This window comes from Tiliqua scincoides, chromosome 3, assembly GCF_035046505.1.
Source record: "Tiliqua scincoides isolate rTilSci1 chromosome 3, rTilSci1.hap2, whole genome shotgun sequence".
Classification (NCBI taxonomy): Eukaryota; Metazoa; Chordata; class Lepidosauria; order Squamata; family Scincidae; genus Tiliqua; species Tiliqua scincoides.
This window is the reverse complement of record NC_089823.1, coordinates 127061324-127085969: the sequence shown is the minus strand read 5'-3', so window position 1 is coordinate 127085969 and position 24646 is coordinate 127061324. Positions and strand designations below refer to the sequence as shown.

At 45.8% G+C, this 24646-nt stretch overlaps 1 protein-coding gene across 1 annotated transcript in view; it reads left to right on the top strand.

The window, feature by feature from the left end:
• Positions 1–3588: 3588 nt before the first annotated feature.
• Positions 3589–24646, top strand: part of ENOX1 (ecto-NOX disulfide-thiol exchanger 1) — a 136770-nt gene continuing 115712 nt past the window's right edge. Inside the window, exons 1-2 of the mRNA XM_066620142.1 lie at positions 3589–3668; positions 4123–4257. Of these exons, the coding sequence (XP_066476239.1) occupies positions 3659–3668; positions 4123–4257 (145 nt within the window). The 5' untranslated portion in view covers positions 3589–3658. The remainder of the gene's footprint in view (positions 3669–4122; positions 4258–24646) is intronic.

Here is a 24646-nt window from a genome sequence, read left to right as displayed (position 1 = left end):
CACCCCCTCAAGTACCACCAATTGAGAAACACTGAGCTAGGGCAACCAAGGTTGTTTCAGTTTCAAACCAGACTTGAAACTGGATTGGAAAGGATTGAGGTCATCTGTGAACAATCTCTATATTAAAGTGGACAATCTTACATACCCTTATTGGCAGAAACTTGTGTTTTATTCAGAGTTAAGACTCCAATACAAATATAACGCTTCTAAATCCAAACCCACAAAAGGAATAAATGCAAGTGAAAGTTCGACTATTATTGTGCATTGCCTAGTCAGCTGCTGCTTATACACAATGGTGTTCATTAGTCTGCTTACTCTTGTGCTGCTAACTGCATGTCAATGGGAGCCTGCAAGCAGCCTTGCAATACAATTCTGAACTCATAATTAAACTGCTATTTTCTTTGGTCTCTTCAGACTGGGTTACTTGGTCTGGAATATTAAACCAGTTTTTTCACGTAGATCAATTTTGCTGAAATATTAAATGACTGTTCCATTTATATCATTAATGACTTGATTATTTCAAAGCTTTATTATGAAATTACAGTCAGTTCTTGTTATCTGCTAGGGTTAGGTTCCTGGAAAACCTAGTGAATACCGAATTAGCGGATACTGGATCATTGAGCCTATGGGAAAAACAGGGGAACCTCTTTACCATACACTCTATGAACTTTATGAACCTGAAACTTAACTTGAAGTCTATGAGGCTGGGTGATAGTGACGGATCATCAACATCTCCAACATCTGATGCTTCCTCCTCCTTGCTGGATATCCCTTGATTCATTGAAGGTTGCTGGCCCAACACCAAGGCCTCAGCAGTGGGGAAGAGATTGTTTCTCTCCTCCTCCTCCTCCACTGGTCTCTTGGCTCCTTCCCTGGGCTTGTTCAGCCCTCAGGTAGCCTTCCAGAGACCTCATCAGCCTCTCATTATCACCAGGATTGTGAAGGTTCAGTGGAGTCTCTGAGATGGTGCCCAAGTTGGTGGGGGCAAGTCTGGAAGAGGACACAGATATGTCAGATGATTCTCCGTGGGCCAATACCAATGTCCATTTGTTGTGGAAAATTTACCCAATCCAGACAACTTTCAGCTTACACTGGCAAAGAATTCATGGATAATGAGAACAGAGTCACAGATAATGAGAATAGGTGGCAATTCTGCTTATTCACAGATAAGCGAGTTTGCATATAAAGAAAGCTTAGCTGCTATGTTCTTGTACCAACAGCAGGTGAAGGTATAAATTGGGGAGGTAATAGTGGGAGTCCAGAACTCAAACAGACCAAATGTCCTGCTCTTTTGCTCAGGTCAGGTGAAAGCTTTGCTAGGAGACACACTTGGGGGAAGCAAAGAAAGTCAAGGACCAATTGGAAAAGGAAGTTCATTAGTTTCTCTGCCCAGCCAGGGAAAAGAAACAGTAGAAGAATCCCAAACCGACTGTCACTGTGTTCCTGGACAACCCTCATACTATATGTCATATTTGCAGTAGCACTCTTTGAGCACTGCTGATTTTGCCCGTGCCCCACTTGTGTGAGCTGAGACACAGTTCAGCTGAAACATAGCTCAACAAGCTGTGGGCTTGCAATCAAGTCCTCAGAATACTGAATTAGTGGATACTGTGGGGGGGGGGCATGGCTGGCTGCATAAAGGCGAGCACACATGCTCACCTTTTCAGTCCATCCACAGCTGGCAACCCCACGCACCCTTCCCAGTTTATAGTCGGAGACTAGCTGGTTGCTTGAATGGGTTGGGTAGGAATCTTTTTGCCATCAACCAGATTGGCCTGGGTTGTTGGGTTTTTTGCCTACCGCAGACTGTACAGGACAGTGGTGGAGGTTTCTTAATATGTTGGATTCGGTTAGTAAATGACATTATTGGTCACTTTATGCAGGTAGTGTATGGGTTGTGGCTAGCTAGGGTGTTTTGGTGTACACATGAGGCACAAGTCAGGTGGGCAAGCCAATATCACTCTAATGATGCCTGACCAGCTCGAGGAAACAGGCTGGTAAACCCTCTGGCTTGACTGGGATGACTAATTTTGCCAAGTGTTCTCACAGTCCAGCTGCCTCAACCCTTAAGGACAGGCAGTGACAGGTGCACCCCATCTCTGACAGAATGCTGCTTGGAGCCAGGTGGTACGCCATATACTTAATACGTATATACTTAAGGGGAGGTAGACAGCTAGAGCCGCTTCCCCCGTTTTAGTTACCTGCGTGCTTTTTAGATTTAAGATTAAAAAGTTTGTTGCTGTAGATGAGAGTTTAATAAAGTGACCCATTTCATCCCAAGCTTGTGTCTTGTGCTCATTTGAGTCTGCAGGGGTAATTGTGTATAATGTTTTGAGATTATGCCGAGTAACTTGCTAGTGATATAATTGCACGTGATGCTTCGGGTTGAGCATCTTGCATTTGTAACTGTTTTTTTGAAACCTGTTTGCAGGCATTCATTGAGGCATCAGCAGTGGTACAGAACTATTAGAACTTGCACTTCACTTTCAGCCTGCCTCTTAGAGGCACAGTGCATAACACTCTCCACCCAAGGAGACACTTCTACTACTACTTAAGAAAAAAGATTATTGCACTGCAGTGACTTTGCCATTACAGACCTGTCTTAGCAGGTAAAGTGTACGGTTGTAGGTCCAGCTCTGTATGATCCTGGATAAGACATTCTTCCATCCCTATCTATCTATCTGGCATGGCTTTGGGACCAAGACTTATTGGTGGCCCTGGTGGGGAAACAGCTCTTCATGAGTTATTCTTTTGACACTTTGTACTGCTGGATCTTATTAAATGTTAGGAAAACATGGACAGCTCCTGAGGGACAATTTCTCTCTTGGTGTAGCAAGAAACTGAAGTCCAGGTCATGAATAAGTGCAAGCCCAGTGGTCACACACTTATAGAGTTTGCAGTAAGAAAAGTGGCAAGGACTCAACTAATTCCTATTAAGTAATTTGGACAAGAGACGCCAGTTGTCTGCATCTGCTATAGTATTTGCTTTTTAAAAGGTAAAAAATGCACTGTTAAGAACACACCTTAATTCTTAAAAGTATAAAAAGATTTCTTAGCTTATTGCTTAATTATTAAAATTGTCCCAAGGTTGTTTTCCTTGCCAATCTCGTCTTCCTTTCAATGCATTTGGGAATGTATTTAACAAGCAACTGTTTTCTTCAAACTTACAGCATAAATTAATTTTTAACTTTTTAAAAAATTCATCTGCAGCCTCAAGTACGTCCTTCCAGTGTAAGCTAGTTTGCTAAGGCATCTGTGCAGGAGCTGATAAGACCTCAACTGCGAAGGTTGCTTAGCCCAAAGGCTAGGTATTAGCCAGGTTCCTATATGGCTCTGTTTATTTGCTATGGCACTGAATTTGTTCTCAATCAGCAAGAGCACTGGTTTGTTTAATTCCCTTTCCAATGCCTAGGGAATGCAAGACCCAACTGTGAGAGATGATTTATCATCAGAATTTTTGGGGGAAGTGGTATTTTAAAACAATGTTTTAAAATGGTGTTTGATTTCTGACTGTTTTTCTTTCAGAACAGAATGTGCTAAATGTGGATCCTACATCTAGCAATGGAGAGACCTACTCCCATTTCAAGATGTTCATACAGTAGCAAATGAATTTCTAGTCGAAGAAGTCAAAGGGTGACCAGAAAAATCTACTAGAACAATGACTGCAGGTGAATATCTGTCCTGTAGTTTTGATCACAAGTGATGCGCTTAATCAGTTTGTGTTAATTGTGGCAACACTGGTGTTGTGTGTGTCTTTTCTCAAACTGAATGTGGAATCTCTCTGAGATATGCCATATTGATCTTGTATCTTGCTAATGTCTTTGTTTCAGTGCTAAATTGAAATTCATTCTAAATTTGTTGCTATTGCAAATGTACAAATGTCCTTGGGAATTGGTTTCCATAGGAACCTTTGCCCCTTATTGGATTAGGTTTCTACAGATACTGTGTGTTGGATTTTTGTTTGTGAGCTGCTCTAAAGCAAGTTTTCCAACAGATGATCAGGAGAGAATGACACATCAAGTCATAAGACTCCTGTGCTTTAACCATTTAAGAGATTATTTCCTGTTTGTGTTTGTAATCCTTCCTTCATAAGCTTATAATGTGCTTCTTTTCCTACAGCAGCGGATGGCTTGGGAAGCATAGCGATAGATACTACGCAACTTAACATGTCGGTCACTGATCCAGCAGCTTGGGCAACTGCTATGAGTAACCTGGGTATGGTTCCAGTAGGATTAGCTGGACAACAGCTTGTGACGGGTAAGGTTCTGATTGAGACTGGTTGCACTGATGTATGGAGTTATATAGAATCCTCAGATAAACAACTTATGCTTGTTGCAGATGCATGAATTTTTTATTCTTTCAGAGGAAACTTTTTCCAGGTGCATATTCCCTTTATTAATCTTGGGTAGTAGGTATTAATCTCCTGGTATTACCAGGCATCTAATCCATAGTGTGTTTTACAGTCATGGAAGCAGCCAGAAATCCTTGGGGAAATTTGAGCTTTTAAAGTCACTGAATGATCTCTGCTGTGTTGAATCTGAAAAGGAGGTCTCATGACAGATACATTTAGACTTTTTTTAAACAAATGGTTTTTACCACAAGTATTTTCTGATATTCTTCTAAGGAGCAGCATGGGAACCTGCCTAAAGGATATGTTGTTTTGCTGACAAAGAAAGTACAGCTTTAAGTAGGCATGATTAAAAAAACAACAATAAAGTAAAACCCTGAATCCCAATTATATCATCTGCCAGCATCATCAGCTAACTGGACGTGGGAAACTTTCTTCTCATCTGCTCTCCCCTGGGATTGCACACATTATACATTACATAATATCCTTGATGTATCTCCTAAAGTTTGCTGCAGTAAATACAAAGCGCATCTCCTAACACATAGCACACAATTGCCAGGGACAGTGGCGTAGCTAATGATTGTGTAACCCGATCATATAGCCCAAGCTCCAGAAGTGACATTATGCCCGGAATTTTTAAAAAGTGAAAATGGGGGAAAATCCACCTCTTCCCCTTAGCAGATCACCCCCCACTTGCTCTGCCCCCAGCTAGTGGCTTAGCTAAACCATCTGTTACCGGGGATCATAGAAGATTTTTGTAGGCCCTCCCCCACGACGAAATCAAATTTAATTAAGTCAATTAAAAAAAGTGTGCCCCTAATTGGTTAGAGACACTGTGCTGGGGTGAAGAGGGACGGTTATTCTCTCCCTGCTGAATATAAGAGAAGCACCACTTGAAAAAGTGCCTCTTTGCCCAGTTAGCAGAAGTAACTGTATTATGATACATGGAAATGAGAGCTGACTCATATTAACTCCTTATTGGTTCCCTGCTGTATTATAGTAACATCTAATTGGCTCTTGGAACAATCAGTCTCATTGGTCACTATTCAGTTAAGAAAATCCAGTTTTTGTTACATGATACAGTTGTGTTTTTATTTTTATTTTTTGTTATTTGGCTATAACCTTTGATAGAATTATTCCAATAATTCCAATATTAATTCCAATATTCCATTAATAATATTGGAATAATATTGGAATAATAATATTCCAATAATAATTCCAATATTTTGGCTTGTTTCATTGCATTCTGCATTAAATTCTGCATCAATGGTATATACCAGGGGTGCCCAAACCCCGGCCCTGGGGCCACTTGCGGCCCTCGAGGCCTCTCAGTGTGGCCCTCAGGGAGCCCCCAGTCTCCAATGAGCCTCTGGCCCTCCAGAGATTTGTTGGAACCAGCACTGGCCCAACACAACTGCTCTCAGCGTGAGGGTGACTGTTTGACCTCTCGCATGAGCTGTGGGATGAGGGCTTCCCCCCACTGCTTGCGGTTTCACACCTGTGATGCAGTAGCGGCAGCAAAGGAAAGGCCAGCCTTGCTTTGTGCAAGGCCTTTTATAGGCCTTGAGCTATTGCAAGACCTTCATTCATTCACATAAGTTCATCTTTAATATATTCATTTATGTAAACTTATGTAAATTTATTCCAATTTTAAACGTAAATTAATTCTTTTTTTTCCCCCGGCCCTCGACACAGTGTCAGAGAGATGATGTGGCCCTCCTGCCAAAAACTTTGGACACCCCTGGTATATACTATGATTGTATAATTTGAAAATACCAAGGTTTTCACATTTTTGGCCACTAGTGTCAAGCTGAGGTTGTTGCCTCCCCAAAGTTTGTGGCTGGGTGCAACTGCTACTCTGTGCACTCTCTTAGCTACACCACTGTCCAGGGATCTGCAAGCAATCACCACTGCATTTGGCAATATGTGTCTCCTTCTTTACACTTGATACTACTACTGGAGCAAACAGCTGGTAGACAATGTGCATTCGTAGATTTTATCCAATAAAATATGAAGTGTTTCTGAACTTACTCTCAAAACAGGAAGTTTCAGAAGGGGATTTGCATTTTTTTGTTTGGTTGAAGTTCTCTGAAATAAGAAGCTCTGACTTTATGAACACTTGTGCTCTTGAGGATTATTTGTGGGAGGTTAAACATACATGCTCTGCATGCAGATTGTCTCAGGTGTAGTCCCTGGTAGAATCTCTGGCAACAGACCTGAGACCTTGGAGAGCTGCTAAAATGTTATCAGAGCTAGGCTAGATGGACCAAAATTCATATGGACAGCTTCATATGTTCCAATTAAGGCATGAACTATGTGGAAGTATGGAGGGGAGAAGGATGCTCAGGAAGTTTAAGCTTGAAGAGAATAGGATCCTTTTTGCTCAAACCTGCCTGTGTATTAATCCATACTATAACAGACTACTGGAGGGATCTGGTTTCATCAGCTGGCTGCATTTACCCTTTCCCTTGAGCCCTCCAGCGTGGGATAGCAGCAGTGGCACAGCGCATGCATTGTGTGGAGTTAGGACAAGCAGCTGACCACAGAATCAAGCAACCCACCCACCCAGTCTCCCAAAATGCACCCCCTGACCCTAGAGACATACTTGTGGAACCCAAATCTGTACCAATGACAGCTACTGAGAAGTTGTTCAGGGTTAATGCTCTAGCTTCTCTACATATCTGTTGTTTTTAAACTAGCCTAACAGAGCTTCCTTGTCCACCATTTGAAACTGACTGCCATATACTGGTGCCTTCCTCTTATGCAAATATTTTACATGCTTTCAAGAAACCAGGCCCATAGGATCTCAAAACACATAGACGAACAGGCCTTGCTGAGGGAGAGTCAGCATGGCTTCTGTAAGGGTAAGTCTTGCCTCACGAACCTTATAGAATTCTTTGAAAAGGTCAACAGGCATGTGGATGCGGGAGAACCCGTGGACATTATATATCTGGACTTTCAGAAGGCGTTTGACACGGTCCCTCACCAAAGGCTACTGAAAAAACTCCACAGTCAGGGAATTAGAGGACAGGTCCTCTCGTGGATTGAGAACTGGTTGGAGGCCAGGAAGCAGAGAGTGGGTGTCAATGGGCAATTTTCACAATGGAGAGAGGTGAAAAGCGGTGTGCCCCAAGGATCTGTGCTGGGACCGGTGCTTTTCAACCTCTTCATAAATGACCTGGAGACAGGGTTGAGCAGTGAAGTGGCTAAGTTTGCAGACGACACCAAACTTTTCCGAGTGGTAAAGACCAGAAGTGATTGTGAGGAGCTCCAGAAGGATCTCTCCAGACTGGCAGAATGGGCAGCAAAATGGCAGATGCGCTTCAATGTCAGTAAGTGTAAAGTCATGCACATTGGGGCAAAAAATCAAAACTTTAGATATAGGCTGATGGGTTCTGAGCTGTCTGTGACAGATCAAGAGAGAGATCTTGGGGTGGTGGTGGACAGGTCGATGAAAGTGTCGACCCAATGTGCGGTGGCAGTGAAGAAGGCCAATTCTATGCTTGGGATCATTAGGAAGGGTATTGAGAACAAAACGGTTAGTATTATAATGCCGTTGTACAAATCGATGGTAAGGCCACACCTGGAGTATTGTGTCCAGTTCTGGTCGCCGCATCTCAAAAAAGACATAGTGGAAATGGAAAAGGTGCAAAAGAGAGCGACTAAGATGATTACGGGGCTGGGGCACCTTCCTTATGAGGAAAGGCTACGGCGTTTGGGCCTCTTCAGCCTAGAAAAGAGACGCTTGAGGGGGGACATGATTGAGATATACAAAATTATGCAGGGGATGGACAGAGTGGATAGGGAGATGCTCTTTACACTCTCACATAATACCAGAACCAGGGGACATCCACTAAAATTGAGTGTTGGGCGGGTTAGGACAGACAAAAGAAAATATTTCTTTACTCAGCGTGTGGTCGGTCTGTGGAACTCCTTGCCACAGGATGTGGTGCTGGCGTCTAGCCTAGACGCCTTTAAAAGGGGATTGGACGAGTTTCTGGAGGAAAAATCCATTATGGGGTACAAGCCATGATGTGTATGCGCAACCTCCTGATTTTAGGAATGGGTTAAGTCAGAATGCCAGATGTAGGGGAGAGCACCAGGATGAGGTCTCTTGTTATCTGGTGTGCTCCCTGGGGCATTTGGTGGGCCGCTGTGAGATACAGGAAGCTGGACTAGATGGGCCTATGGCCTGATCCAGTGGGGCTGTTCTTATGTTCTTATGTTCTTATGTTCTTATGTTCTTATGTTCATTGACGCAAAATTATCAAATCCTTTTGACTCTAATTATGTTGCTCTTATTTTCTATACTTCTTAATTCTTGTTTCAGCAATGTCATTTGAGTTCTTGTTTTGCCTTCAATTCATTTGTACACATTATGTAAGGAACAAAAGAAGCCCTCTAAAACATTTTTACTTCACTTGTAATCCGTTTGCAATAGGGAAATAGCTACCCTTTGTTTTCGTCTTCTTGGAGTGCAGACCTACTGTACAGAGCTGCTGAGAAGATAGTATCATGGGGTTATGCCTTTGCTGGAGTCTCAGTAATACTCTTAAAACCCCATCTCTATTCACAATCAAAAGAAGCTTGGCTTGTTTGTTCTAAAATGTGCTGGTTCTTTCAACCCCATTGCAAGATCAAAAACCTGAGCTAACTATATACAGACTTGTAACTCACTGAATGTTGGAATGAAGCTTAAAACCATGTGCAGTGAAGAGACACCAAATTAACAGCAGCCATAATCCAACATTTAAGGCATACTCAAGGCTTGGATGTGCCTAGTGGGATTTTTCTTTACTTAAATAGCAAAGCCCAATGCAATATCACAAGCTGTTCTTGAAAGTTTTCTCTACTTTAAAAGTAACTTGTCGTGTACTGTTTAAGAGACATATTGCTGACTTGAACCAAGAGCCCTGTCAATCAGGAACCAGCTCTGTTACCTGTGCAACCAGCTGGGAAGGAAGTCCATCCATAGCATAAAATTCTCATAATTCTCTTGATCATAGTTGTCATGTGAGGCTGGAGTGGCAATCCAGTGCCAAAGGCTCTTAGGTCTGCTAATTGCCTCAGTCTGGGCCATATCATTGAGAGAGATAATTCAGTTTTCCTTCTGCACAATTAGTAGTAATAGGTGTTACCGCAAGCACTCTGATACCTGTATACCAATGATGCAGATTTTCCACAAGTCATGTGTCCTAAATGACCTTCAAACTGTTGGCTGTGATGTTAAGGGCAGAATGCTATGTGTGATACATGACCTACAGCTCTCAACAGAATGGAGACTGTAACAGGTTGATTACTTGATTGGACAGTGAACACAGTTCCATTGACTTCAGTGAGGCTTGCTCTCAGGAAAGTATTTATAGGATTGCAGCCTAAACAAATCTTCAGTGAGGTTTCACTGACTACCTAGTTGTGTTGAATCTGTTGTTCTATGTTATCCATTGGTTTTGCATACCATGTTTGCTACTCAGTAACATGGTAAGCAAGCCTTCTGTGTGTGTATCTTTTGGGATGCATGTAAGATTTCCTGTAAATATCTTACATAAGACATTTTACAAGTAAGTTTGAGAATAAAGGGGGACCCCCGTGTTCTAACCAGCAGTAAACATCCCCATTCTTTCAGACAAGCTTGAGAGGTACTTTTCTGGGTGCCCCCATCTGATTAGGGGTGAGGAAAGACATCTTAAGCAAGATTTGTCTTCTCGTTGTCCAAAACAGAGGTACTTATGCTAAAGAACAGAGGATAATGTTTATTATGTATCAGTTGCAACATGTCCCAAAACACCACATGATACTGCTTCAGGTCCTCCACCTCTATGCTTTTAGGAAAAAATATAGTAGCCATTTACCATGCTCCTCCTACAGATTTTTCAGTTGTCAAAAGTGCAGGACTTCCTCTTTGGTTTTAGAGACCCTGTGCTAATGAAGATGCTTGAGTAGTAGTTTGTAGTAGTAGTATTAGTTTGCACAGTCCTTGTAAATCTTACTGGAAGTCCTGAACTTCTGTTTTTGAAGAAACCATGTGAATTGCACAGTAAAGGAGGTAGGTGATCCACTTTCCACTTCCTGTTAGCAGGCGGAAAATGGATCAGTATGGGTTTCACCTGCAGCTGTCTGGAGGGAGGTGGCATTGGCAGCAGCAGACTCAAATCCCAAACCTAAACCCTGAATCTGCTGCCCTCTCTCCCCCCCCAACTCGCTTCAATATGCCACTGAGGCAACCTTCATCATTTTGCACTATGGTTGAGCCGCCCCAATATGTATACTGAATGGGTTTGGAAGTAAAGAATAGTATCAGGCTAGACTGTCCACTCTGAAAGGGTGAGAGGATAAAACATTCTCATTTCAGGAGGATAAAAACTGGAGTGAAGGAAGACTGAAAAGAAGAAAGCAAGACTGGGCAGAGGGAGTAATCTTTTATATAAGATGTTGAATGGCAAGCTACTCATGACTGGGATGACTCACAGTTGTAACCAGTATCCTGGGGGCAAGTCCAGAGAATAACCAGCAAGCTCCGGAGAGAACCCTACCACTTGCTTCCCTTTCCAAACAAGAGTATGAGAGCCCAATCCTGAGCTCGGCACTCCAGCTTTCCGCCCGAGCACACTGTCGCAAACATGCCATAAGGCACGCCTGCGAGGCTTACCGCCGGGCCAGCACCCGTGCTAGCCCAGCACTGGCTGGCGCTGGGCTAGTGCCGGGCAGGCACCTATCCTCTGCTGCTCAGCAGTCTCATGGACCGCTGAGCTGCGGCATAGTAAGCAGGGGCAGGGAGGGGGTGTTCCAGGGAGGGGGGAGGCAGGTGGGGAGCAGGTGTAATGGGGAGGCGGGAGGCAGAGAAAGGGTGGGCGGGACTTTTGTTCCCTTCTCCAGAGGCGCCGCCCACAGCAGGCTGAGGCATGCAGGATGCAGCGGGAGCAGTTCTTGGCAGCGCTGCAGCTGTGCGCCCTGGGCAGATCAGGATTGGGCTGTGAGTTGGGGGAATTGTGTGGACTGGAAACAGGCTAACATGTTACATAGGAAGAATGGCTTGACTGGTCAACCTGACACTGGCCAGGCTCTTTAGAAGACAGATAAGGGTGCCCTCCTGTTGTGGCCACATTGACCTAAGCTAAATGTTGCTAGTGTTTTTCAAGGAAGTTATTACTTTTTAAATCTAAACTTATGTTTCTGCTTCTTCCTTTCCCCATAGCATCAGCATTATTCTAATTGCTGCCTGCTCGCTCACCCCATGCTCTTGTGATGGTTTTGTAAAATGTTGTTGCCTCTGTACCATGATATAATCTATATTTTATAAATATATAGCAGTATATCCTGCTTTTTCATTATGTGCGCCTCAGATGGCTCTCAATATCAAAATTTGCTTTAGAATTATGCAGTTAACACCACCAAAGGCAGAAAACAATAAAACTCATATAACAATAACCAGTTTGTGAGGTTAAGTCATACACTAGCCCTACATGGTGCCCACATCTGCCCCCTGATGTCACATTGGGTGTTACCACTGCTGCTGGCACTAAGGGCTCAGGAGTCAGCCCAGTCAGATGGCTCTTCTTTTATATATGGATCCTTAGCCAGTACCTGACCTGCCTGATTTCTGAAGCAATATTCATAGTTGCCACATATGAAATTATATCCCTTACACTTTTTGTAAATACTTTGTTTGGCAGCTTTTGTGAACATTTTATTTTATTTTGTTGACAATAGGATTCTGGATTACATGGGCTTTTAGTATGATCCAGCAAGGCTACTGTTACTCTTTATTTTTAAAAAACTGTTTCATTAGTGGGACTAAGGGCACAATCCTGAGTGCACCTTGGGCCGGCGCAAGTCTCTTGTGCCAGCCCAGGAGGGTCGCAAAAGTGCCGTAAAGCACGTTTACTCCTCTAGAGTTGACTGGGCTGGTGCAGGGATGCATACTGCTGAATCCAGCCTCTGTGCCGGCTCTCACAGGGAGGTTTCTGTTGGCCGAGCTTGGCCGTTGCAAGGGTCTGGAGGAAGCAGGAGGGAGGTGTTCTGGGGCAGGTGGAGGGGAGTCTTGGGGGTGGGCAGGGAGCAGGAGGCAGGGCTGGGACCTGGCTTTTATGCCAGATCCCAACCCCTTTCCTCGAGTAGCGCAGAGCGACAGCAAACCGCTCCTCAAACGTATGCCACTTCCGGAGTGACCCATTGGGGCTGCGGTGGTTTACCCAGGGGTAAGAAAAAGAGTTTCTCCTTGCCTCTGGCTGAGCCACTTTGGGCCCCTATCTTGTGCTGGATACAGCGCAGGCCTCCTGGCTGTCTGTTCCAATGCAAGATAGGATTGCGCAGCACGAGGTTTTTCTCATTGCTTATAAAATCAGCACATTATTGAAATCACTGAGTTGCACATAGAGGTAAAAGATACATGGTTTCTTAATATTAAATTATTGTGTGCATTCATAATTCTGAAGTGCTAACTAATGAGACAGTTTTGAAAGTTGCCAAAAATTAGAGAAAATAGGAACATTATAGTAGTAAAACAGATTGTATGAAAACAAAAGAACAGCTTTTTGTACTTTAAATTGAAATATAGGGGTGTGGGTGCGTGTGTAATGTTACATTACCAAGTTTTGGCACTAACTGACGAAAAGCAAAACTAATTTTAAATTCTGTATCTCAGTTATGTTCTTTTAAAATATGCTGCTCAGTCATAAAGCGAATGGTTGTCCCTTTGAGAAGAATAAATAATGGAATTGTTCTTAGTTAAAATGACAAAACTGCTGCATTTTCAAGAGGAGATATCCTCCTTCTGGCTTACCTTTCAATTCCATTGAGGATCCTAAAATGTACTTTGGGTGAGTCATTCCCTATTTTTATAGACCATTATCAGTTTTCCTACGTAAAGGAAAAATGCTGTTTTTGTTCAACAGCAGATGATACGGATGGCCTCAGACCTCGTTTTTAAGATACAGAAGTGACGTTTCCTTTGTGGCGTCCATTCCTTGTCTTCACTAGTGCAGCCTCCTCCTTGCTGGCCCTCCCATCTGTCTCTCTCCTTTTCAGCCCATTCAAAGTGCTTGATGTGGCTTGTCATATTCCCACTCATAGGAAAATGTTTTTGCATACAGCACTGCATGAGCCTTTGTACTCATCCCCGACAATGCAAGGGCTGCTCTCAACTTGAGGTTAAAACGCCTTGCCACATTACAGTGGTGCCTCGCATAACGAATGCCTCGCGCACCGAAAAACTCGCAGAACGAAAGCGTTTTGCGATTTTTGGTGACTCGCACAACAAATTTTTATGACCCGTGCTTCGCAATACGAATTTGTTTTGTTTTGTTTTAAGGGGGGGATCTTCATGCCAGTTTATGCTCACATTCACCCTAAGGAAGGATGATGAGTTCTTGGGGTTTCCTTGTACAGCAGTGGGTCAGTCAGCATCCCTCCCTCTCACACACACACTTACGCTCTCTTCACCACCCCTAACTCACTCACTCACTCACTCACTTGGCCAGGCTCCTGAGTGCCTGTCAGGGGTTGCACGTTCTTGCTCCCGTCCGTTTTTGTGCCCCCCGCAAGCCTGGAGCATCACAGCCTCTCTCTTCCCCCCAAGCCTGGAGCATCGCAGCCTCTCTCTTTCCCCCCCCCAAGCCTGGAGCATCGCAGCCTCTCTCGTCCCCCCCAAGCCTGGAGCATCGCAGCCTCTCTCTTCCCCCCCAAGCCTGGAGCATCGCAGCCTCTCTCTTCCCCCCCAAGCCTGGCGCATCGCAGCCTCTCTCTTCCCCCCCCGCAAGCCTGGAGCATCCCAGCCTCTCTCCCCCCAAGCCTGGAGCATCGCAGCCTCTCTCTTCCCCCCCCCACAAGCCTGGAGCATCCCAGCCTCTCTTCCCCCCAAGCCTGGAGCATCGCAGCCTCTCTCTTCCCCCCCCCGCAAGCCTGGAGCATCCCAGCCTCTCTCCCCCCAAGCCTGGAGCATCGCAGCCTCTCTCTTCCCCCCCCCGCAAGCCTGGAGCATCACAGCCTTTCTCCCCCCAAGCCTGGAGCATCACAGCCTCTCTCCCCCCAAGCCTGGAGCATCCCAGCCTCTCTCTTCCCCCCCCCCCGCAAGCCTGGAGCATCCCAGCCTCTCTACCCCCAAGCCTGGAGCATCGCAGCCTCTCTCTTCCCCCCCCCCGCAAGCCTGGAGCATCCCAGCCTCTCTCCCCCCAAGCCTGGAGCATCGCAGCCTCTCTCTTCCCCCCCCCGCAAGCCTGGAGCATCCCAGCCTCTCTCCCCCCAAGCCTGGAGCATCGCAGCCTCTCTCTTCCCCCCCCCGCAAGCCTGGAGCATCCCAGCCTCTCTCCCCCCAAGCCTGGAGCATCGCAGCCTCTCTCTTCCCCCCCCCCCGCAAGCCTGGAGCATCACAGCCTTTCTCCCCCCAAGCCTGGAGCATCACAGCCTCTCTCCCCCCAAGCCTGGAGCATCCCAGCCTCTCTCTTCCCCCCCCCCGCAAGCCTGGAGCATCCCAGCCTCTCTACCCCCAAGCCTGGAGCATCGCAGCCTCTCTCTTCCCCCCCCCGCAAGCCTGGAGCATCCCAGCCTCTCTCCCCCCAAGCCTGGAGCATCGCAGCCTCTCTCTTCCCCCCCCCCGCAAGCCTGGAGCATCCCAGCCTCTCTCCCCCCAAGCCTGGAGCATCCCAGCCTCTCTCCCCCCAAGCCTGGAGCATCGCAGCCTCTCTCTTCCCCCCCCCGCAAGCCTGGAGCATCCCAGCCTCTCTCCCCCCAAGCCTGGAGCATCGCAGCCTCTCTCTTCCCCCCTCCCCCCGCAAGCCTGGAGCATCCCAGCCTCTCTCCCCCCAAGCCTGGAGCATCGCAGCCTCTCTCTTCCCCCCCCCCCGCAAGCCTGGAGCATCCCAGCCTCTCTCCCCCCAAGCCTGGAGCATCGCAGCCTCTCTCTTCCCCCCTCCCCCCGCAAGCCTGGAGCATCCCAGCCTCTCTCCCCGCAAGCCTGGAGCATCCCAGCCTCTCTCCCCCCAAGCCTGGAGCATCGCAGCCTCTCTCTTCCCCCCCCCCCCGCAAGCCTGGAGCATCCCAGCCTCTCTCCCCCCAAGCCTGGAGCATCGCAGCCTCTCTCTTCCCCCCTCCCCCCGCAAGCCTGGAGCATCCCAGCCTCTCTCCCCCCAAGCCTGGAGCATCGCAGCCTCTCTCTTCCCCCCCCCCCACAAGCCTGGAGCATCCCAGCCTCTCTCCCCCCAAGCCTGGAGCATCCCAGCCTCTCCCCCCCCAAGCCTGGAGCATCCCAGCCTCTCTCCCCCCCCCCTGCAAGCCTGGAGCATCACAGCCTCTCTTTCCCCCCACCCCAAGCCTGGAGCATCACAACTTCTCTGCAACACAAACACTTTCCCCCCTCTCTCACACACACAGGCTGCCCCCTTCTTTTACACACACAGATGCTCTGCCCCCCCCACACTCACACAGCAGGGGAGGGGTGCCTTCACTCACCTCATCCAGCACCTGAATGTAAGCCCCCCAGCAACCTGCCATCGCAGCCTCCCCCCCCCGCAAGCCTGATCCCATTCACCCTAATAAGGGGGGTTCTTCATATTAGTTTATGATCCCATTCACCCTAGTAAGGGGAGGATCTTCATGTCAGTTTATGACCCCGTCCACCCTAGTAAGGGGAGGATCTTCATGTCAGTTTATGATCCCGTTCACCCTAGTAAGGGGAGGATCTTCATGTCAGTTTATGATCCCGTCCACCCTAGTAAGGGGAGGATCTTCATGTCAGTTTATGATCCCGTCCACCCTAGCAAGGGGAGGGTCTTCATGTCAGTTTATGATCCCGTCCACCCTAGGGAGCGGGGGATCTTCATGCCAGTTTATGATCACATTCACCCTAAGGAAGGGGGAGGAAGACAGCGAAGAAAGTGATGTCAGTGATTGTGAGCAAATGAGCTTCATAAATTCTGACTCTAGTGATGATGAGTTCTTGGGGTTTCCAGAAAACTAGAGTATTCAAACCTTTAAGTCTCTCCATTTGTTAATGACAGTGATAATGGTTCTTAATGCCACTGTTGACTGCTGTTCACTTTACATGGAGCGAAAAATACGGTATGTCTTTAAAGAGCACTTAATAAACACTTTGTAAACCAAATTTGACTTTGTTCTGACTTTTTTTGCCCATAGGAACGCATTAATTAAATTTCAATGCATTCCTATGGGAAAACGCGCTTCGCAAAACGAAAAACTCGCATAACGACTCGCGGAACAAATTAATTTCGTTATGCGAGGCACCACTGTATTTAAAAGCCTCCTGAGCGAAAATGTTCTTGCTTTACAGGTTTGCTATTAGCCTACAGGCTTATAGCGATGCACAGACTAGAACGATGTTCACAAACTAAAAGGCTAGAATGATGTTAACAGGAAGCAGTTAGTTTCCACTTCCTGTTAATGAGGCAGCTTGCACGTCCCTATAAGTTTGTATGCTTATAGCAACCTATAAAGCAAGAACGTTTAAACTCCAGTAAGCATTTAAATAATGTTAATGGGCGTGTGGGCCATGGAAACAGGGTTCCCCATATCCATGGTTTTCTTATCTGCAGGGGTTCACTGGAATGGATCCCACATGGATATGGAAACACGCCTGTATGACTGGTCTCAAAAACATTCCCTCTCCCATCCCATATGTACTACTTAGTATTTTGACTAAAAATAAATGTCACCTGTAGCAGAAGTAACAGATCTAACTGCATTTAACTATTGGGTACTATTAGTTCTCAGTTCAGTTTCTGTCCAGCTATCATCTTAGTCTTGGGCCATATATTCTTCATCTGTATGCATTGCATTTTGCATTTGTCCTTGCTGAGTTTCACTTTTTTTGGGGGGGGGGGGCTACTGCTCAGTTCTCCAATTTATTGAATTACATTTTCAATTTTTAGCATATTCCTTCTAGTTGATGTAACTGTGTAGGCCCTTGGACAAGATCCAGGCCCATGAAAAGTATTCAGAGGTCTAGATAACCCAGGAAAAGCTCAAGACCTCTTGGTACCTGAGGCAGCATGCCAAATGGTGCCCCCTTTTACCCAGCGTTGTGCCAACCTCTGCTTCTTCCACTCTCCGATGTTATAGCTCAGCACTCTCCTTCCTCCACACCACCTCTCCCTCTCTTCCTTTTCCATTTCAGGGCATGGAATGTAGAGAAGGGGCTGTGTACACAAGTAGGTAGAAAGAGATGAGCCATCCCCACCAATCTGCTGCCTGAGAGCACAGCTTCAGTTGGCCTCATGGATGGGCCACCTCTGAAATAACCAGTTTCTGAGCTGCTCCTTCATGATGTATTTTTTTTTACTTCTAGGCCTTGTTGTGTTACCCAGAGGCAACTCCCAGGCATCATTACAAGTCTTATCAGCTGACTTAACACCCAGTCAGATGGCTCAGGAAGCCAATGCAGTGTCATGTGAGCCTATTATGCCCCAGTGCACTTTCTGTCACGCACAACCAATGTACAGCAACCAGTGACCTTGGATACAGATGTATATCCCCGTCCACAACACAAGACACATCCAGCCAGTTCATTTGTGGCATAAATGAGCATTGTGTAATGTGCCAGGTCTCTCAAACTGGGATTCTTGGTGGCCAAGCTCCAATGCTTTATTTTCTGCACCATCAAGTTAGAATATCTAATCGACCAAATGAATTCCAGGTCTTTCTGTGTTTTCCAGAAGCAGCATTTAGAGAGCGTTACGAACTTCACCAGCTAATTCAGCACCCAAGCAGAACCTTGTAGTTCCACCTGCATAAAGCCTCAACTCTGAAACTGCTTAGTGAGAAGATCTTGCCAGGGTAAACTGCTGCTTGCCACTCTTCAAGCACGCTGCCTCTTGAATCTGATCTTCAGACTTCGCTTCTTGCCTATGGGCCATTTGTTCATTAGTTTTCACCTCTAGAATTTGACCAGTTGCTTGCCTTGCACTGCACTGCACTACACTGCACTGCACTGCACTGCACCTAAATCTAACTTGCTCCCTCCTGATATTAAGGTTCTGATCCTGATGCCACTTGGGATGCAGATCCTTGACACATCATGATGCATTCTGATGTGACCATGTGCAAAAGCAGAAATGAAATCTAATTTCATTATATTGTGCAACTTCTGATTATTAATTTACCAGTATCTCTAGCCTGCATATATTTGGAAAAAAACGGTTCTTGGAATGTTGGAAACAACATCTAGAATTGAAGCTCTCAAGTTCTCAATCCAAAAACTGTAAATTGATTTGGATTCATAAAGAAGTTTCCAACAACACTGAACTAAATATCTTCATATCAAGAAACTGTAACAGTTGCAGAAGAAAACAATCAACCATCTGGAACTGAGCAGCTTAGAGTTTCCTTTGTTGTTTTTGAGTAGAAAATTCGTAGGCAACAATGTACTATAAGTACTAGCAAGACTGAGAATTTGCCATGTTGATATCTTTCTCAAATGAAAAGGAAACAGCCCACGTTATTTAATTGCTTGCTCAATATGTAGTTTTGCAAAATTATTGTTGGAGGAACACATATGGAATAGAAGGAAAAAGTTGGAGTTTATAATTAGAAACAATTGCAGATCAGATCAGAATGAGAAAGTTCTGAATGAGAAAGTACAGTAGGAGCTCAAACTGTGTTCTCAGTTCTGCCCCAAATGAACCCAAATTTTGCAATGCAAGTAAATTATACAAGTGAGTAAAATGCAATTGTGACTGATGTAAGAAGGTATACAGGTGTTGATCAGCAGATATCCTTCAGGCTGCTGCAGGATTTAAGGTTCAAATAGTTGGATTCTCCATAACAGCTCACAAATTGCTCAAGGTTGCTATGCATGTGTGAACTTGTGTTAGGCTTTGTAGGCCCCTTGATTTCTCCAAGTTTTAACCCTTGACTACATGAAGGGGAAGGGGGTTTTCTGCTATCAATAGTTCTTTCTCCCTGCTGCTGGTTTGACTTTTGGCCACTTCCTCTCCTGGAATCAAGGCCAGCACTCATCTGTCATCCTCTTTTACTGGTTTTTCTCTCCCAATCTCACAAGGTATCTAGGTTTTCTCTAGTATGGTGCAGCAACACCATAGTTATGGAAGTGCTCTGGTTGCCACTGTCACGTCCCCATGCCTTCTTCACTAGTGCAGATGATTGGATGAAGCCTGGCTGCAGATTTGAGGGAGGGTCCTGCAACTTTCCACCCCTTGAAGGGTACTCACATGGAGTCATTTTGGTTATCCAGGGTTTAAATTTGGCTGGGACCATTTGCTGACAATGAAGATGATTTTATTTGTTTGAGTAGAGATACTCAAGTGCAAAACATACATTGGGTACAATCCAACCAAAACTGGATTTGGTTCCATTGATTTCCTAGGGAGCATTAAATACCTACAGTGTTTAATCCCACAGATGTGCTTAATTCTGGCTGGATGTCCTTAATTCTGGCTGGATTGTGCCCAATGTATATTATGTCAGTTATGATAAGCACATTTGTGAGTAACTAATGACCCAGTCCTAATGGGCTGCTGGAACTCGCATTCTGGCAGTGCAGCATGCTTTGTGGCTTTTGCAAAAGGTGACGTGCCATATAGCAGTGGTGCCCAAAATGCTGACTGCTGGGCATCGAAAACGGCTTCCCCGGCATGACTAAGGCAAACCCTTCCACTGGGGAGCCTCTAATCTTCCATCCTGTTCTCCCCAAATGGTGTACCTTCCAGCCATATCTGCCACTCCAGGTGCACAGCCAACAGGCACAACACTACATAGAAGTGGCTGGCCAGCATGCAGTTTGGGGGAGATTGGGACAGAAGATTAGCAGCTCCCTGTAGAATGGTTTCCTCAATCACACAGTGGAGGGGCAAGCATGTGCGCTGGATCCAGCCCTCGGGTTGCGGTTTAACCTGCCCTGCCATATAGCACAGCCTAGCTGTGGCTGCAAGTGGTGAGTGTCCGGGGCTTCATGCCAGCATCTCATCCAGCACCAATAAGTCAGCAGGGGTAGGAGGGGCATCAGGGATGAGCAGAATGAGGCAGGGAGGGAGGAATGGGAAGGAGATTGGAGCAGAGAGGGAGGCAGATCAAGGTCGGGAAGTAGGAAGGTGTTGGTGGCAGCAGTGCTGCCAATATCTTCTCCTCTTTCCTGGTCTCAGTACCCCTACCTGGGTCCACTTGGACTTGTGCCAGCAAAGTAGCTGGTGCAGGTCCAAGTAGAGCTGTTGGGGCAGTGGAGGCTTACATCAGGCCAAGGGAACAAATGTTTCCTTTCCTCAAGGAGGCCTCCAGGTCTCAAAACCGCCGCACGGAATGCAGTGAGTGTCCCATTGGTGCTACTGTGTTGGCACAGAGGAAGTTAGGTAAGACTGAGCTATAAGGCTACCAATTCTTATAAGTACATGGAGTCCTTGTAACTATTTTGTTTAGTAGATTGTATAATGAAGAGGGTCAGGTTTTATTTGTAAACATGAATGCTGAGATTCAAGGCAGCATAGAAGGTTACATAAATATGAGAAATTAGAGCTGGAGGCAGATTGGCCACCAAGAGCTGGCTCCAGCTGTAGAAAGAGACTTAATCCTATTGTAAACTATTCAGAAAAAAAATGTTATGATTTTTCTGGGCAACTATGTAAATTGCTCACCAGCACAACATTATTCTCTGACTTGCAGATTGCATTGCTGCGTATTCCGGATCTGAACTTATAGTCAGATATTATATTTTCCGCTGTTATTAATTATGGGTTGTGCAATTTCAGAGCCACATAATTTTCTGTTCAGCTGGAATGAGACACAAAATCACAAAATGATTGTTTTAGCTCCCTTCTCAAATAGCCCTGTTAAAAAATAGGAGTCTGAGGCATAACAGACCCAAGGGGTGTTACTGTTTTTCCTAAACATTTTCCTGAAGTTTTACCCCTGCCCCAAATATGCTTCTCTCTATCAGTTGTGCTGCAAATAAAACAATGAATGTGGGGAGGTAATCCTTGTGCAGAGTTGAACTCAGTGGTCTGATATGGCTACAATTTATCGGATGATTTAAATAGAAAGGATACACACATAAACTGTTAATTAAAAGTTGTAGAGGGAAGCCAAGGTGGAGCAGAACTGACCAGAACTGTGCCGACACAATTATAGTGGATAAGAATTGCCCCCCAGCATAGTCCATGAAATTGGCTGTTTCCAGTGTGCATTAGGATTCAGCCTGAGTCTTCTGCCACTGGCATCCAGACACTTGTCCATCTGCATTAGGTCCAGGAATCCCATCACTGCTTTGGCAATGGTCAAGTTCCCTTGTGTAATGAAAGGCTCCAGGACATGAGGCAGAGCTGCAGGGAACTTGAGTGTAGAGTGTAGGAAAGCTATAGTACAGGTATAACTGTACATTCTTAACAGAGCAATAGTCATGTTAGCCAGCTACTGCAAAAGAAAACAAAACCCAAAGAGTTCTATAGCACCTGAAAGACTAAGCAGCTTATTTCAGCTGAAGCTTTTACTTGTGGGCTACAGTCTCAGAGCCCAATCCTGTGGTCGGCAGCATGGCTCCGTGCCGCAGAACACAGTTGCAAACATGCCGTAAGGCACATTCGCGAGGCTCACTGCCAGGCTCCCACCTGTGCTAGCCCAGCGCCATCCCGTGCTGGGCTAGTGCGGGGTAGTCACCCAGGTTCTGCGGCTTGGCGGTCTCACGGACTGCCAAGCTGCGGAACGGTAGGCAGGAGTGGGAAGGAGGCGTTCCAGGGAGGGGAGAGGCTGGTGGGGGGAGGAGAGAAGGTGGAGGTGTGGTAGGAGATGGGCGGGAGGCGTGCTGGGGGGAGGGAGGGAGGAGGATCCGCAGAGCTCTGCTCTGCAGGATCCAGGGTGCTCGTGGAGGGCTGTGTCCCCTACATGAGCGCCTTTTCCTTACCTCTGACCTTTTGGTTGGTGGTAAAGTGAGTAACCCCATTGCGGGACTGCTTACCTTACTTGGGGGAAGGGGATGAACGTCCCCTTCTCCCAAGGCACCTCCCGCAACAGCATGGGAGGCACTGGATTCAGCAGCAGCCCTCCTTGGTGCCGCCGAGCCTGGGCGCCCTGGACAGCTCAGGATTGGGCTGCCCTGTGATAAAGTGGACTGTGGGCCACAACAGCTTGTGCTGGAATGTATGGGTTAGTCTTTCAGGTACTGCAAAACCATTGGCTGCAAATTCTTAGTTGACCATTGGACAGGTAGGACTATCATGAAAACATAACATAATGTTCAACAAAATGCACCTGCAGTGGAAGGAAGAGTAGAGAAGAGGTCAAGACAGGCACGATGTCTACCATTTAATGATGGCCCTTTCTCTCAAGTCCTTCTCTCTTCCTTTCACCTGTCAAACTGGGCTTAATGGGAAATGGGTAGTAGGCATATTTCATTGCCATCATCCAAGGCTACAAGGAGATCTAAACAAGGACTTGTGTCGCTATATAAATGTATTTACTCTTGGTGCATCCTTCAATGCCTTGTTCGTGGAAGTGTCACTTTGTGCAGAATGCCATCCTTTTCCACTTTCTCCTGCTGTCCCTCATTCAGTAGGTATTTGAGGGTTTGGTGTCATATTGTGTAGAGATTTGGAGTGTGAAGCAATCAGTGACAATCATGCAGAGTGAAGCGAAGCGGAGTGGGCACCTGGAGCAACAGAGCATTTCATGGCTACAACATTGCCAGAAGCGATCCTTTTCTAAGAGTTAAGGAAATGCCAACCATGTTTAGTATGCTGGGCTGGCTGCCTCAAAAACTTCTGGCAGAAAATCACAAGTAGGAAAAATTTTGTCATTTTTTTGGGAGCGTGTCATACATAACTTGTTGACATACTCCTTTTTTCTGATTTTTTTAACATAGTCTGTGGGTTTATGGAAGCCTGAAGTGAGTTCAGGGTGATTTTTTAAAAAGCAGTCCTTGATTTGCTTCGATTTCCTTATAGGATATTCCATGTCTTTGCATATAACAAATATAAGAGAAGCCATATGGGATCAGATCTGTGATTAGAGGAAGACTATGAACTAAGGAGAGGGGAGGCAGTGGGAGCTGATTTCCTCACTGTCAAGACAATGGAAGTGGGGCTCTGCCTGTCACCAGATGATATTGATGTTGGCTTTCCCAGAAAGATGCTGGCTCAGATTATTAAGCGGAATTTCTGAGAATACTTAGGAACTGGTGGGGTGATTTCTGGGAGCCAGCATAAGTTTGTCAAGAATAAAACATACCAGACTAATCTCTTCTCTTGTTTATAGAGTGACTAATCTAGTGGATCATGGGAATGCTGTGAACATTGTGTACCTAGATACCAACAAAGCATTTGACAAAGTATCTCATGATATCCTTGTTGATAAAATGGTAAAATATGGGCTAGATGGTACTACTGTTAGGTGGGTTCAAAGCTGGTTGAACAGCTTTTCAACATTTTCATAAATGACCTGGAGGATTCGGAGGTGACAAGAATAACACCCTGAAAGTCAGATGATTCAAAATTATCTAGACAGGCTTGTTCATTGGGCCCATAGCAACAAGATGAAGTTTAATAGAGACAAATATAATGTCCTGAATACAGGTGAAAAAATCAGAGACACAAGTACAGCATGGGAGAGACATGGCTTGGCCACAATATGTGTGAAAAGAAGCTGGGTGTCTTATGGCCCAATCCTGTTCGAGTCCCAGCAGTGTAAACCCTTTATGGCTGTCAGCAAATGGGATATGCTATTCAGTGCAGCCTGGCTGCTGTTGCAATTGGCTAGTGGCTGGGTCCACACACCAGTGGATAAAAATCACATAACAGTGCCAGTAAGTCAGCTAAGTAGATGTGCTGAAGCATGAAGAAGGGCAGATCGGGACTGAAAAGGGGGCTATATCAGCAGCAGCAGCAGTGCACGCTGATATCTCCTTTCCAGCCATGACTCCCCAAGCAGAATTCGTGCAGACTTGTGCCAGTGATATCACTGGCACCGGTCTATGTAGACCCAGTGCGCCAGTGTGGGCTTACCCTGTGGCAAGGGAACAAATGTTCCCTTACCTTGAGGAGGCCTCCAGATGCTGAAACGCTCCCACGTGATACAACACGTACCATGTTGGTGCAGCTGCATTGCCACATGGGGAATTTAGTAGGATTCAGTTGTTAGTGGATCACAAGCTGCATGTAAACCAGAAGTGTGATGCAGTTGCAACAAAGGCTAATGCAATGCTGGACTCCATTAGCAAAGGCATAAATTCTAGATCACAAGAAGTAGTAATTTCACTCTATTCTGTACTAGTCATACCTCACTTGGAATCCTGCATCCAATATAAACACATTTTAAAAAAGATATTGATGAGCTAGAATGAGTTCCAGT